Source organism: Alternaria hordeiaustralica, assembly GCF_023758085.1.
Source record: "Alternaria hordeiaustralica strain BMP 2776 chromosome Unknown scaffold_4, whole genome shotgun sequence".
In the NCBI taxonomy this organism is placed as follows: domain Eukaryota; kingdom Fungi; phylum Ascomycota; class Dothideomycetes; order Pleosporales; family Pleosporaceae; genus Alternaria; species Alternaria hordeiaustralica.
In genome coordinates this window covers 482978-497591 of record NW_026056776.1, presented here as the reverse complement: position 1 = coordinate 497591, position 14614 = coordinate 482978, and the positions used below count along the sequence as shown (strand labels likewise).

Genomic DNA, 14614 nt, shown 5'->3' with positions numbered 1-14614 from the left:
CGACCACCTGTCCATTCGTATCCAGGTGTCTACTGGCGACTTCGCTAGTCTATCTTAAACCTTTTCTCTACGCCAAAGCCGTGCTACGCAGCACACGACACTCCCACAATGACTGGCGAAGCATGGTTGTACCTGTTGGCGGTGCTGATAAATGCCGTTAACCTGTTCCTACAAGTCTTCTTTACTATCATGTACAGCGATCTGGAATGGTGAGTCAACCCCAGGCATACAATGCCAGGGCGTAGCAATCTACGCGATACGGCCCGTACCTTGATCGGCACATGCTAATTTTGCGCCAGTGACTACATCAACCCCATCGATCTCTGCAACCGCCTGAACACCTACATCATCCCCGAGGCCGCCGTTCACGCTTTCCTGACCTTCCTATTTCTCATCAACGGATACTGGATCGCATTGATCCTGAATCTACCTCTGTTGGCATGGAACGGAAAGAAGTACGTAGCAGGGCCGGACTATACCAAGGAATAAGGACAGTGCTGACAGTCACAGGATCTTTGAGAACCAGCATCTGTTGGACGCAACGGAGATCTTCAGGAAGCTCAATGTGCACAAGAAGGTACGATGAGAGGATACCGAGTATATGGCGATAGGCTAACAGCCACACAGGAATCCTTCATCAAGCTGGGTTTCCATCTGCTCATGTTCTTCTTCTACCTCTACAGCATGATCGTCGCCCTCATCCGCGACGAGTCTCACTAGGTGGAGACTGCGCCCATCGTCTTGGTCGTAGCTATATTCGCGGTTGTGTTGATTACGGTGGGCTACGAAGAGCGAATCCAGGGACGGCTAAAGATTAACGGATAGATACACTTGATATCCGGCTCGGGGAAGCGAGCCACGCGTGCGCATATTGCTAGCGGGAGGACATGATTGTTGGTTTAGGATAATGCGGGATACCTGGAGCGACAGGTTTGGTGATGGGAATTCACCCAGGAGGGATTGAACGAGTTATGGGGTATGATAGCGTTATGTTAGCCTCGTGTAAATGGACCATAGTTTTCACATGTAACTACGCAATGCATAGTCGGGATGTGGTCCGTGCGCAGTCACCCACATTTTTTGGTGAGCTGGGAAGCTTCCATCTACAACTTCGCATCCGACACTCCGCGCTATTCACCTTCCAGCCTTGTCGAACCCCAAAATCGACACCATCGCCAGTTCCCACACACTACGCGACCCTTACCCTATCTCCATAACAGCTAGAATGCCCGCCGGCGGCTCGGGCAGGGTGCCAACTGGGTTCGCTGCAGAGACGTACATCAGCGACCACACCTTCCGCCAGGGCCAGCGCGCCATCGAGAGCGGCGACGGGTCGAAGAAAAGAAAGCGAGAAGGCAAGGGCGATTCGAGCGTCGTGACTGGCGCAGGCGCATACAAGGGACCATGGGCGAAGTATGAGGAAGAGAGGCCAGATGCTGCCTCAGACGACGAGTTCGGGTCGGACGTCGAGGTGGAAATAGTCTACGAGGAAGACGAGATTATCGACAACGCTGCGCCCGCGCAAAAGAAGCTCGCCGGCACAGACTACCGCGATACCGAGGCCGAGGGCGAGACGAGCGAGTTTGTTGGCAGCCAGCAGTACGACTACCAGGGCCGGACGTACATGCATGTGCCCACAGATCTCGACATCAAACTCACCGGCGATTACGAGCCCAAGAACTTCATACCGAAGAAGCTCATCCACACCTACAAATATCACACCAAGTCGATTACCCAGGTTCGCTTCATGCCTGACAGCGGCCATCTCCTACTTTCCGCATCCGCCGATTCGAAGATTGCGCTATGGGACGTCTACCACCAACGCGAGCTCCTGCGGACATACTCTGGGCATACAAAGTCGGTTGTTGACATTGACTTCAACCCCAGTGGCACACAGTTCATATCAGCTAGTTACGATCGCTTCATGAAGCTATGGGACACAGAGACAGGAAAGTGTCTGAACAAGTTCACAACTGGAAAGACCCCGCACGTGGTGCGCATCAACCCCAGTACACCACACGAGTTCTTGGCCGGTATGAGCGACAAGAAGATCCTACAGTACGACACAAGAAGTGGAGAGATGGTGCAGGAATACGACCATCATCTGGGGCCTGTCAACACAATCACCTTCTGCGACGAGAACCGCCGCTTCATCACCACATCAGACGACAAGTCCCTACGCGCGTGGGAATACGGCATTCCCGTACCTATCAAGTTCATCGCCGAACCCTACATGTTCTCCATGGTCCGCTCCTCACCCCACCCGTCAGGCAAATACGTTGCCTTCCAATCGTCCGACAACCAGATCACCGTATACAGCTCTACCGACCGCTTCCGACAAAACCGCAAGAAGAGTTACAGAGGGCATAATGTGGCTGGATATGCACCAGACGTGGCTATCAGTCCAGACGGGCAGTTCATTAGCTCGGGTGACAGTGGAGGTTTCTTGTGCTTCTGGGACTGGAAGACGTGCAAGATGTATCATAAGATTCCAGCGAGCGATGCGCCTGTACTGTCAGTACAGTGGCATCCGAGGGAGTCGAGCAAGGTGGTTGCTGGTGATCTGAATGGTGCTCTGAGATTGTACGATTAGACGTGGAGGCTCAGGGAGCGGATATAGCGATACCCAATGCATTCGATACCAATTGATGACGATCTTGACTCATTGGCTGCCCATGTATGCCGGGCTCGATAAGCAGCCCAAGTCACACGTTGAAGATGCTATGCCTCCGACGGTTCACCGGCTCTGCGTTGGCATACTGGAAATCAACAATGTCCCTCGGCCCACCTTACTGCGCATGCGCAGCGTAGTTGGCGAGAAGTTCGGCCCTGGATTCTCCAGCGGTTCACCGGCTATGCGCTGGCAAACACCTGGACCATATGCGCAGTTGCGCAATCCAGAGCCGCGCAGTCGCCACAACTACCTGCTCTGAGTCAGTGCGGAATGAACACCCACGTGAATCGCGTGCAGCCTCGCGACAGCCTTGCTCGGATTGATGGCCTCCCGCTACGCAACAACCCCGCCATGCACCAGGACCCTTCCACTGCGCCTCCTACCCTACTCCACAACACCGCCTTTTGCCTTGACATTTCTGCCCTTTTTCCCATTCCATGCCCCTATCTTCATTATCGGACGCCGCCGATGAGCTCTTTTGCCGTTGCATCACGGTGAATGCTTTGTAATGCTGCCTGCAATAGCTCCAGGCACCTACATTGCTCCCAGCCCCCACACCCCATCTTCTTTCGGTCAACCGGTGACTTTCTCGTTCACCAGTCCTGTCCGCTTTGTCATTATCCATTTTGGGTACCGCTGTCGCCTGGGGTGTCAGGCACGTCACTGGATAACGCGTCTCTGACAGATTTCCTGCTGCCTTTTCATAGGTTCGATTCGCTTGATGTGCCTTGCAGGAGAAGATGGCTGCAACGCGTACGCCCTTTGCGCCATGCGAGTCACCACCTCGACCCTTTCTAGCCGTGACCCGATCTTAGTCCACACCGATTGAACTGGTTCCTTCGGTAAATCCGCACCCGCCGATGATGACTCTTCCTCTTGGCACATCGAAAGGTGAACGGGAAGTGCAGCCTAATCGCTGATTCGCGCACACGCGTGTCCTGCCTCAGGACTTGTCCCGAGGTGAACATAGCCACGCGTGTGAATCATCGCAATCGCGCAGTCATTCACCTCGACCACGCGCCTAGCCCAGCTATTCAGGCAACGGCGTTACATTGAGCGTTAGGAGAACTCCGATGGCGACAAAGAACAGTCAACGTTGCGAGTGGTGAGTCTTCCTAGGTTGGCGGCCTCAGGTATTGTCTGCCTGGAATAAATAGTCGTAGGTTGAGGTGGGTGGTTGCTTTCTTTCTTCTCATCATCAGTCAATCGATCAATTATCTACAGTCATATCGAGCATATTTCGAGAAGAGTCACAATCGTCCTCGTGTTGGTCTTCAGTCTTCAGTCTACCTTGGATTACGATCACGAAACGCCCTTGTCGTCTCGTATACACCCGATACAACTCTATTACCGTCCACCACACAACACACGCCGATCACTCATCTGATCATCTCGAATCACAACTGGCTTCTCAACGCCTCCAACACTCTCAACACCAATCAACCATGTCGTCCAGCTCATCTTACGGCTCCTACGGCCAGAGCAAGGGTGCCTACGCATCCCGTCCCTCGACATCTTCCACATGTACGTTGTCTACTCCTATCAGATCACTCCGAAGACATGACTCTAACACTGTTGCAGCCTACTCTGCCGCCTCATCGAGCCTGTATACCAACTCCGGTAGCTCATCACGCAGCAAACCATACAAGAACCCGCCAGTCATTCACAACGGAGGCGGAAAGATCAACGACCCGAACACGTCAACATCCGCGCCTAATGGGGGATACTACAACTAGACGACGCAGTGGTCGTCTAGCGGCGTGACTCATGCCGTGGTGGAGATCATGATGTCGTTTTGTGTTACCATTGTTTCCTTTGGAGTTCTAAGTGGCATGTCATGGCGTTCTGGCCGAGTTTATTGGTTATTAGATGGTCAAGGCTTCGGTGCTGAGGGTATACAACACTGGACTGCTCGCTGGTGTCTCTTTCCGCCCCGATGTTGGGGTCGGCGTTTCTTAGGTTATTGTTCTTGCTGGCGGGTCGAGGTCCTTTTATCGGGTTGCATCTCCCCTAATCATTCCCTTTGGTATGATTCTTATCTAGCATTTGTACAATAAGTAGTCCAAACAACACATACACACATCAGGTCCTGTCTTACAGCATCTCGAAGAACGGAATTTTGCGTCAAGTGCCAGCGAGCGAGTCTCCTACTGGCCGACTGCCCCATACCACCCCAGCCCCAAAACGGCACCGATGATAATCGCAACAGCAGGTGGCACACCAAACCAAGCCGTCTCCGCATATGCCAAAGCAGCGACAACCACCCACCACGGCTCATCTGCCAAACTCCTCCCGTCACTGCTCTCCGGCGTCAAATAACCAATCTCCCAAAGCCTGTACACAGCCGTGAACACCAGCCCCACAGCAGTCGCATTGATACCTCTTAGCAGACTAGCCACCCAAGCCTTGGTGCGCATAACCTGCCAGATAGACTGCACACCGACTGCCAGCACAATACCAGGGAAGAAGATACCAACGAAACCAAGGAGGGCGCCCACGATGGTCGGTGTAGAAGCAGGAGCTGAGGCGATGGCCAAAGCGCCAAGGTAAACCGCGAAGTTGAAGTTGGGGCCAGGGAAGGCTTGGATGATAGCGAGACCGAGGAGGAAGTCTCGGGGCGATACCCAGCCTGGGTCTACGACGTAGGAGCGGAGGAGGGGGATTACTACTGGGCCGCCGCCGAAGATTATGGTGCCGGCTAGATACCTGTGCAGTGTGAGATTAGTGGGAAGAGCTGGATGGGTAGACAGGGTGCTTACATGTTGGAGAAAACATCGAAGGACCGGGTGCTAGATACCGTTCCACGGATTACCATGACGACGATGAATGAGATGAGAAATCCCACGATGAGCGATACACCGACCTTAACAGAGATGTTATGCGTCTTGACATCAGCCACAGGCTCATTTGTCGCAGACACATCATCAACATCCGGATGCTCTCCAGCATGACTCCGTCCCGCCTCTTCCTGCTCAGGCACAATGCGATCAGTCGAGCTGCCCGTTCCCACCCTCCTCTTCACAGCTTCCGGCCGCTGGAGTTCAATCGGTATAGTCTGCGTGGTAGCCGAAACTTCTTCCGCATCACCTTGTTCATTCCTCGCTCTCTTCCTCTTAGCCAGATACGCAGCTCTCATCTTACCCACCCGGCGTCCGAGCCAGACATCCCATACCACCGTCGTCAGCCCACCAATAACAATCAACACAGGAAAGAACCAAAGCGCATTATAACACAACCCTGCACACGCACCGAAGATCACCAGGATTCGTGTTAATCGGTCTTTAATAGCCTTCTCGGCTAGCTGTACAGCAGCCAGTGCGACAATGCCAACGGTACTGGCGTTTAGACCGGAGAGCAGGGCGTAAACGATGGGAGGGAGGCGTTCGGGCATCTTTTGCACGCCGAGTGAGAGACCGTACATGCCGATTGCGCCGGGGAGACTCCAGAGGAGAAAAGCGAAGACGGCGGAGACGATACCCGCGTGAAGGAGAGCGATGCAGAAGCACATTTTGGTGGAGGCGGGGCCAGGGAGCGCTTGGCAGATTGCGAAGAGTTCTTGATACTGGGGAGTTTTGTTAGATGCGCGGCATTCTGTTGTATAGGTAGTCGAGGAAGTGGCATATCTCTCCGTCTTCTCATCCGGTCCCAAGTAAATTTCCCAGCTCTTTCTCATGACTCAACTCATTGGTACTTCTACCGTTGAGCTTACTACTACGCATATACATACGCATACTTACAGTCTGTTCATCCAACCACTTACTCCCACCCTGAAATCCCACTCCCTCCACAAACCTCCGATGCAGAATCTGAAAATGCACAGGCGGCCCTCCAAATGCAGTGAACCCTAGATCCCACATGCGAGTAAACACTTCGACGAGACGCCATTGTATCTTCTCGGTATTGGCTTGTAGATGGGCTGGAGGAGGAGCGGCGCGATGACTGCGCCGCCGGAGCGAACTTATGAGTGACTGGAGTGGCATTGGTAGTGATGGCTACCTCATGCGCGTTGTCGTGATGGGATGGTTGTGCTAATGGAAGGATGGACTATATCCTCGAGAGGAATTGAAGCTGGGCACACGCATCATGCACAGACAGACGCGCAGAAGCCAAGACACTCCAGTCGCGAAGAAGACGTGATGGACATCCATTGTCCAATCATTGCGCCCATGTGTTGCGACATCTGTGGCTTGCCTAGGTTCGTCGTAGCCAAGACATGGCGGTTGCGTTGGGGAAGACGCGTGCAGGCGAAGGCAAGTTTAGGCGGGTCTGTCACTTCGTGGTTGTGATTGGTCATGCAGGTGTCCACTAGCGTGAGGACAAACGTCCCGATTAGGCAGGTTCTGAAATCCGTCGATTGCAGCGCTCGTGAAGATACCATGGAGGCCTCGAGCGTCGTCGTGGTCTAGGTGACGTTGAAGTGAACAAATACTCTGTAAATTGTATGAAGTTTACCGATCATTCTTTTCACTACTCTAACATCAAAAAAGTGAGAGTAGCTCAAGTAGCACTAAACGCCTGCCGCCTATTGCAGCGCACCTAGGCAATGATCGGACGGCTTTGTCTACACTCCGTTCCTGTGGTTTTCAGCGTCCACACTGACTTTGCGACGTTTCTGTCAACGCTCCAGATCTGTACAGATTCGATTGTGGTATGTATCTAATGATTGGCATGCTATCACAGCGATACTTCAAAGAAACAAGAAAATACCTAGGTAAAGTATCTAGCGATTGGACAGTCCACCGGACCAAACATACCTCAGCTTTCAAATTACCATGATGGTAATGCGCCTTCGCGTTTAGCACTGAACGCTCCAGTTGTTCCACTCAAAGTCAGGCGTGATATCGCGATCCTGGTCCGTAGCCGTGTACGACATAGTGACCTCGCCATCCTCACACTCATCAGCATCCGCGTGGAAGAATATCTCGCAGCTACCCATCTCAGAGATGCGAAAACAGCCGTGCGGTTCCGCCGTATCCTCACACTCTACATCGTCGTCCCCTTCGTTGAAGTCAGTGGAGGTGATGCAGTCTTCTTCGAAGACCTCGAATTTCCAGGCTCTGATGAGTGCTGGAGCGAGGAGAAGAAGAACGGTGGCGAGTGTGAACTTCATGTTTGCTGTTCGGGGGTTGGTGATTCGTCCTGAGTTTCTGCTTCGCTGGTTGATTGAGCGGCTTCGCGTAGTTCTTTTGCGTATCGAGGGTGGTAGATGACTTGAATGTGCTCGTTCTCCCACTCGACGATAGATGTACCCTTGGTAGACAGATGGTACTTGACAAGTGAGCGTCTTAGTTGCGGCTCTTCGATCTTGTTGGGAATGACAAAGTACAAGTCTTGCTTCTTGTGGGTATTGTAAAGAAGGTATTTGATAGGATGGGGAGAGTCGTCTTTCAGGTCGTAGACGTACTGTCTTCGGAGAGTGTCAATCCAATTGCCGTTTAGGTTGCGTGTTGTCATTCTGAGAAGAAAGAAGAGACAGTCGAGGGGGTATTTATGGTTTTCCGTTGGCTATATGTTCCAGCCTCCTTCGTTCACCGCCCCCGTCGTTGTCGTCTATAGGCGTCCTGTATGTTTCGTATCTGAACTTGTGATAGGCCCGGTCGTTCAACAACAGCTGTTTACTTGGCGATGTAGTCGTAATCCTTCTGCTCGTCCTGCCTGGGCGGCACTCAGAATGTCTCCAGTAAGCAATGGTGTTTCTGTCACTCCTACTGGCTCCAGCTGGAATCTCGATGCGGCCTTGTGTCAGTCACGACAGACGAGAGCGACGAACAGCTCAGAGTAAGGCAGCATGTCCTTACAGGGCGACTTCTTAGGTGAGATACGAAGTCAACAACTAGACGATCGCAGCAGAAAGTTGACAAAATCCCGAAGTGACCTGGATGATGAAGACTTGGCTGCTAAGACAGCTCCATCTTCATGCATCAGTCTTGACATCACATGTTCCGCGATTGGTTCGGGACGAAGCGCTTCGGTTGCTGCTTACCTCATGCGGGGGCGGGAAATCCGTCGCTTCACCCAACGGAGAACGAGATCTGATGGTAGCATTACACATTCGGCGATTCTTGGCGCTAAGAAAGAGTTCGTGCTGTGCCCGTCTGCTGAATCATCGTAGGATCACGCCCAGAATCAGCTAGATGGCAGGCAGGCGATGGAGATGATAGGCCCACGACCATGTAAGCGTACTGAAAGAGCTCAGGCATACTGAGACACTGGATGAGTATGGCTGGAAGCTCGCTCTGGAACTAACGGCCATAATGCAAAACCAGTCAAAGCGTCAGAGTCTTCGTGTGGGCAAGCGGTGATCGACGGGTTCTTGGTGGCAGCTCTCCAAGACTCAGTCAGACGGGGCACAGTGAGCTTGAGAATGACGTCTAGGCGCAGTCTGTGGGCTTTGAGACAAAGCAAAGTTAACGGAGAAGCCCTTCAACTGCCAGAATGATGTTCAAGCACCCGTAGCGATCATGTGGACAGCGTGAACGGCATATTCCAGGGATTGGCCTAACATCGAGCTTGCACTGCGCTGTGTCGAAGTCAACGAGACGGAGAGTAGAGCTTGTTTCGCTTGAACGCTTCGAGATGCCAGGTTCGACATACTACGCCCGTGGATAAAGTCCGTCGATTACGGTGAGGAGACTGCATGCCGACGTCCAGTGGCTCACACGCTTCCGCATGAGACGATTATCACTGCATATGCGTCAGTGATCTCACAACCTTGGAAGTCTTACACTTTTACATAGTTCTGGTTCGCGAGGTTAGAGTGCACTTGATGCACGGAAGTGGTGGACGCTGTGATTGGCAATGTGAATGGAACTTCCCGAGCCGCGACGGCTGTGGAAAGCTGGCCGAGATGGACCGGTCGCGCCGCACAATCATTGATTTGAGATGAAAGCCGCGTCATGATGAAGGCTGTAACCAAGCCAATGCAAATAAGACTGACGGCTGCGCAAGTTGCGATGCAAATCCTGTGGGAACCGGTGACGGTGAGGTAAAGAGCGGAAGATCGGTTGCCCGCCTGTTGTGGAGCTTGTGGAGACGCTTGAGCTTCGCACTGGCACGGCCGCATCTCACAATGACACCTCACACCTCCGAAAAGCTCTTTTAGAATTTCTTGATTCTTTACGTACTCTCGAATGAATCCTCACATGATTCGTCGTGGTAAATCTCTATGATTCCCGACATGTTCCAGATGACCTTCTCAGATCTCCGTTCAACCCTTCCTCGTAAACGCCTTCGCTTGTCGCGCGGGAGCCATAGCTCAAACATCGATCGCATCGACCGTAACGCCCTTGACCCAAGAATACTGCATAGCACGAGCGACCTCCAGAGCCGAGTCGTGCGAAGCCAAAGAACCCACCAAGTATAGACTGGCATCGAGCCCAGCAGTCACACCGCCAGTGGTGATGACGCGCATACCACCCAGGGGCATGGAAGCACGTCGAGCGATGGACTCGCGGCGGCGAGAGTCGCGCCAGGCGTTGCTGCCCTTGCGAGCGATCGACTTCCTACGAGCATGGCCCATGTTGGTGCCCTCGGGAGCGCTCGGCGGCTCACGCGACTTCTTGATGATGTACCTGTAATGGTGAGCGTTGCATGCCACCGCAGTTCAAGTCCTACTTACGGGTTGTCGTCGGGGTTCTCGCCTAGGTCGAAGCGGGCGTTGTTCACGACGTATCGCTCCTCCATGACGTCTGTACGCTCCGACATGTCGCGTCTAGCCGCATCTTGACAGATGGTCTCGAGACGGACGTAGTAGTCCGGGTGGGTTGTAGCGGCAAGGCCCTCGAGCATGCCCTGCTGAGCGAGGAGCAGAGCACCGACATCGATGGCGAGGATGGTGCGCTCTTTGCTGGGACTCTTCTCCTGGAGCTCGACGTACTTGGTGAGGAGGCCAAGAGGCTCAGACTTGTTCTTGATGACCTCAAAGACACCCTCACCACCGGGAACAATGACGACGTCAAAGTCCTCAAGCTCGTCGTTGGCGTCCTGAGATGGATGTCAGCGTAGGTTCCTTGCTTCTCGCGGGTATGCTTACATCGTAGTCCATGTCCGCTTTGATGGTGAGACCCTGGACGGACGTCATGGCAGCAGCCGTGCCGACGAACTGGCAGTTGAAGGCCTTGCTAGCTGTGGAGTGTCAACAAACATTCAATTGACTGAGCTTCTATGCTTACACTTGTCCTTGGAGTCCTGGAGAGAGCGACTGAGGACCTCAAGCGGACCTGCCACGTCGAGCGTGTTGTAGCCCGGGAACAGGGCAAACAGCACCTTGACCTGCTCGACAGGGCCATCGGTGCTGTCAGCGATTGCACTCATTGTGAATGATGTGAAGTAGGATGTGAGTTGGAATGGATTGAGTAAGTTGTTGAAGTGAGCATGAAGTTGTTGGAGGAGAGAGTAGTAGGAAGGAGCGAAGCTGTCTCAGCTGAGAGGGGTAGCTACTATAGTCTCGTGCCCAAGCACCGCGTCACGTCTGTAGCTCTCCTTCCCCAGATATGCAACCCCGCTTAGCACGGACCGTTTGTCGCTGCAAGTAGTCTAGTCGGCGGGGCAAGAACGTCGATCGAAGCTCCCCGCGTGCTGACCCTTGCTGGTCTGTCTCGATCGCATGCGTCCCTGAAACAACCATGATGAGCTATGAGATGAGTGATGAATAGTGCGAAGCTACTTGGAAACTAGGTGATTCGTGATTGATCAAGGAATCCAGCGTGAGAGCTGAATGTAGCTTCATTGGAATTCACTCATATTGTCCCGCACGGACCATGCGTTCACGAGCAGACCATCAACAAAGCATGACCACGGAACATGTCGCTGTCACGAGACATGAGTTTGAAGATGATAAATAGGTAACTCAGATATTCTGCGTAAACTGACTGGCCCTCGGAATATGCCTGAAGACCGCACGCTAGAAAGCATACAAAGTAAGTTGAAACTCAATTGCTCGTTGTAGCTCGGGCCCGCTTGACTACCTATGTACTGCTTCCTTTTGGCAGAGGCCAGATCGACGAAGTTTCTCAGCTGACAGAATAACGCGCTGTTCAAGGCCTAGTCAGCCTTGCTTTCACGCGTTTACTTGAATCTGACCCTAGCCAAGGATCCGACCCTCCCGAGTTCAGTAAGGTAACAACAACTAAAACCATGACAGCATCCTCATCTTCTTTACGTCACGATGCGAATCACAACAGATTTTGTACTCTGAAAATGTCCCAGCCTAAACACACGAAGGCAACGTCGATGAGCAATGTGACAGCCTGCACGTATCCAAACTTTTAGATCATCGGTTGCTCATAGAAGGCCGCCTGAAAGAAGAGCGGTCGTGACCATGTCAGGTCCCGCTGGCTGTATGGTGGACTTTATGTTTGAATTGATGCTTGCCACGTCTTGAAGCTCCTTCGAAAGAAGAAAGCCCATGATGGAGAACAGAGAACATGAATGAATCACAGTCTACTGCTTGTTTATGTGGCTAGAATGATGGCGCAGTAGTGTGGTTGCACCTCATACATGAAAACCTTAACAAGTCTCAAGCCTACATTAACATAGAAACATGCGAAATGAATGATTTGGCGTCAACGCGAGCTCTAGGACGCTTACTCTTTTGCTTGGATGAGGTGATTGCGAGGTAGGAGGGATGTCTCGTGTGAGCGTGAATGGTGGACCCAGACGCACGGACGCGTGTGTTAGCGCGACATTGCCCCAAGTGACAGCATGGAACAAGTCAACCGCAACATGGCGGCACCAAATGATTCCGACGCGTCGCTGGCGGCCGAGTTGAAGCAGACGCCCGCTCAGTCGCCTTCGACACCCACCGCGACAGCATTGGCTAAGCAGCCTCCGCCCGAGACGAAAGAGAGCTTATGGCTGCGCCGCCTGTCCATCCTCTCCTTTTGGGTGGTCGTGGTGTTTCTGGGCCTACCAATATGGCTGAAGACAACAGCCATCTACAGGGCAGAGCTGCCACTGCAGGACATGACGGACTGGGCTGAGGGCAAGGTAGAACCCTCCAAAGTATGGCACCCTGTCAACAACGTAGCTGACACCGCGGCAGGTCTGTAAGCCAGTCTTCCCTCTGCGCATCGCTGTAGAGGCCCCGATCCCTTCCACGGATGCGCAACATCTCCTCCGTACGACGCAACATGCCCTCGACGATATCAACGACTTCTCTGCCCACCACCTCCGACTGATGCTCGCCGATTCTCCCTCGCAGCAAAACGCCTCGCAACAAGTCATTGTCGATGGAACAAGCATCCAGAGCGATGACAAGGACGTGGCCCTGGTCATCCGACTGATACCTGTCGAGACGGGCACAACGCCACGGTCGCAGCTGCAGCCATATTCGCCAACGCTAGACGTGTACTACTCGCCAAACCAGATTCCATCGCAGTCGTCGACTGGCTCGAGTCTGGCTACATTCCTCGCTCAGGAACTACACAACATATTTGGGGAAGAGCAGGCGCAGTTGGCGCACGTGTTGTCGGCATCTTCTGGTGCACATACTGCCAAAGTTAAGGCGCTTTCTCCAGAAACGTCCGCAGAGCTTCAGCGCCAGTCCACGCGCGCCCTGAAGTATGCTCCAACATACCACCTGACGTTCTCCTTGTTCAGTCCCTCCTACGCACCTTCCCAGTGGGACATCGAGACTGCTCTCCAGACGTACATGAGCCCCCTTCTTGACGCCTTCTCCGCCATCAGCAACTTTACCGTTGATACACAAGTGCAAATTTACGCAACATTCGCTCCGTCTGTTCGCCAGCCGGAGTACGATGAAGCTACAAAGGCATGGACTCTCCGCAAGGAAGACCTTAGTGGGTTCGTGAACGCGGCTGAGTGGCCCCTCAGTCCCAGCATTGGCGAGGGGCCGACCGTCAACTTCATTCTGTATGTACCGGATCACACGCAATCTCCGCTTCTGGTCAAGGAGAATGCAGGGAACAGCTGGTTAATTCCGCAATGGGGTGGTGTACACATACTGAACTTGGAGGGCGAGGCAGACACGCCGGCTGCTTTGACTGCTGAAATGCTCGCACCAGCGATGCACACATTCTCGAATCAGCTCATCTCGTTGTTCGGTCTGCCGCAGAGTCCGGCATCTTTGCCACTTCGCATCTCGACCCTTGAACGCGTCCGAGCTGCATCCCTTATCTTCTCAGCATCTTCCACATTGGGAGCCTTAGCTCAAGTGTACCAGAAGCTTCCTTCTATCCCAGTACCCGATAACGTTGCCCAGTCTACGCAAGAGACGATTGCACATTTACAGCAAGCCTGCGACTTCCTTCGAGATGGCCGCTTCGCAAGCGCTCTGGAACACGCCCGTGCTGCAGAGGTGGAGGCCGAAAAAGCTTTCTTCGAGCGCTCCATGGTCGGACAGGTCTACTTCCCTGACGAACACAAGGTGGCTGTGTACCTACCCCTACTAGGGCCAGTTGCCGTCCCACTGATCATGGCTGCTTTGAAGGAGCTGAAAGCAGTGCTAAAGCGAGGCTGAAAGCCACGTCGCTTGTCCTATCCCTAGTACGCCCTCTGGATTCCAGCGATCTTGGTACCCAAATCCCACCGGGTTATATCAATCGCTGACGATTGTCACATGTTTCGAAGTATGTTCCGAGGGAACCACAATACCATCCAGAGAGAGCCATGCAGTCGCTTCATGAGTCCTGTTTAGTAGTACAACAGTAGGCTCACGTTGATGGCACGCTATATTAGTCCGTCGGATGTGCACTACTGTACGAATGACCCGAATGATGCCCCGCTGCGGGGTAGCGTAGGGTGGAGCGAGCAACCTCTACCATCACTGGTTATGCGACTCATAGGTTCAATATCAACAAGTCCACGTCCTTAATGTTCGCCCTGCTCGATTGTCTCATGCCCGGTACCTTTCATTGGTCTTTCCTATCCGTATAGCCCCTGAACGTACTCGGGCGGTGGCTTACGTCCACCACAACTAGT

General features: G+C 53.2%; 6 protein-coding genes across 6 annotated transcripts; 3 read left to right on the top strand and 3 right to left on the bottom strand.

Moving 5' to 3' along the window:
• Positions 1–108: 108 nt before the first annotated feature.
• Positions 109–720, top strand: ERV14 (COPII-coated vesicle protein; the record flags this gene model as incomplete). Its single annotated transcript, XM_049385577.1, has 4 exons — positions 109–209; positions 300–455; positions 511–577; positions 628–720. The coding sequence occupies 4 exons, from the start codon at positions 109–111 to the stop codon at positions 718–720; spliced, it is 417 nt and encodes a 138-aa protein (XP_049246454.1).
• A 317-nt stretch (positions 721–1037) lies between these two features.
• J4E84_002958 (uncharacterized protein) lies at positions 1038–2593 on the top strand (the record flags this gene model as incomplete). Its single annotated transcript, XM_049385576.1, has 2 exons — positions 1038–1044; positions 1146–2593. 2 exons carry the CDS (start codon positions 1038–1040, stop codon positions 2591–2593), a joined length of 1455 nt encoding a protein of 484 aa, XP_049246453.1.
• Positions 2594–4119: 1526 nt separating this feature from the next.
• On the top strand, positions 4120–4410 carry J4E84_002957 (uncharacterized protein; the record flags this gene model as incomplete). The annotated part of the gene is made up of 2 exons (XM_049385575.1): positions 4120–4198; positions 4256–4410. 2 exons carry the CDS (start codon positions 4120–4122, stop codon positions 4408–4410), a joined length of 234 nt encoding a protein of 77 aa, XP_049246452.1.
• Positions 4411–4821: 411 nt separating this feature from the next.
• J4E84_002956 (uncharacterized protein) lies at positions 4822–6182 on the bottom strand (the record flags this gene model as incomplete). The annotated part of the gene is made up of 2 exons (XM_049385574.1): positions 4822–5380; positions 5434–6182. 2 exons carry the CDS (start codon positions 6180–6182, stop codon positions 4822–4824), a joined length of 1308 nt encoding a protein of 435 aa, XP_049246451.1.
• Positions 6183–7469: 1287 nt separating this feature from the next.
• Positions 7470–8128, bottom strand: J4E84_002955 (uncharacterized protein; the record flags this gene model as incomplete). Its single annotated transcript, XM_049385573.1, has 2 exons — positions 7470–7829; positions 7886–8128. 2 exons carry the CDS (start codon positions 8126–8128, stop codon positions 7470–7472), a joined length of 603 nt encoding a protein of 200 aa, XP_049246450.1.
• A 1801-nt stretch (positions 8129–9929) lies between these two features.
• J4E84_002954 (uncharacterized protein) lies at positions 9930–10987 on the bottom strand (the record flags this gene model as incomplete). Its single annotated transcript, XM_049385572.1, has 4 exons — positions 9930–10245; positions 10293–10657; positions 10707–10798; positions 10846–10987. The coding sequence occupies 4 exons, from the start codon at positions 10985–10987 to the stop codon at positions 9930–9932; spliced, it is 915 nt and encodes a 304-aa protein (XP_049246449.1).
• Between the last annotated feature and the right edge of the window lie 3627 nt (positions 10988–14614).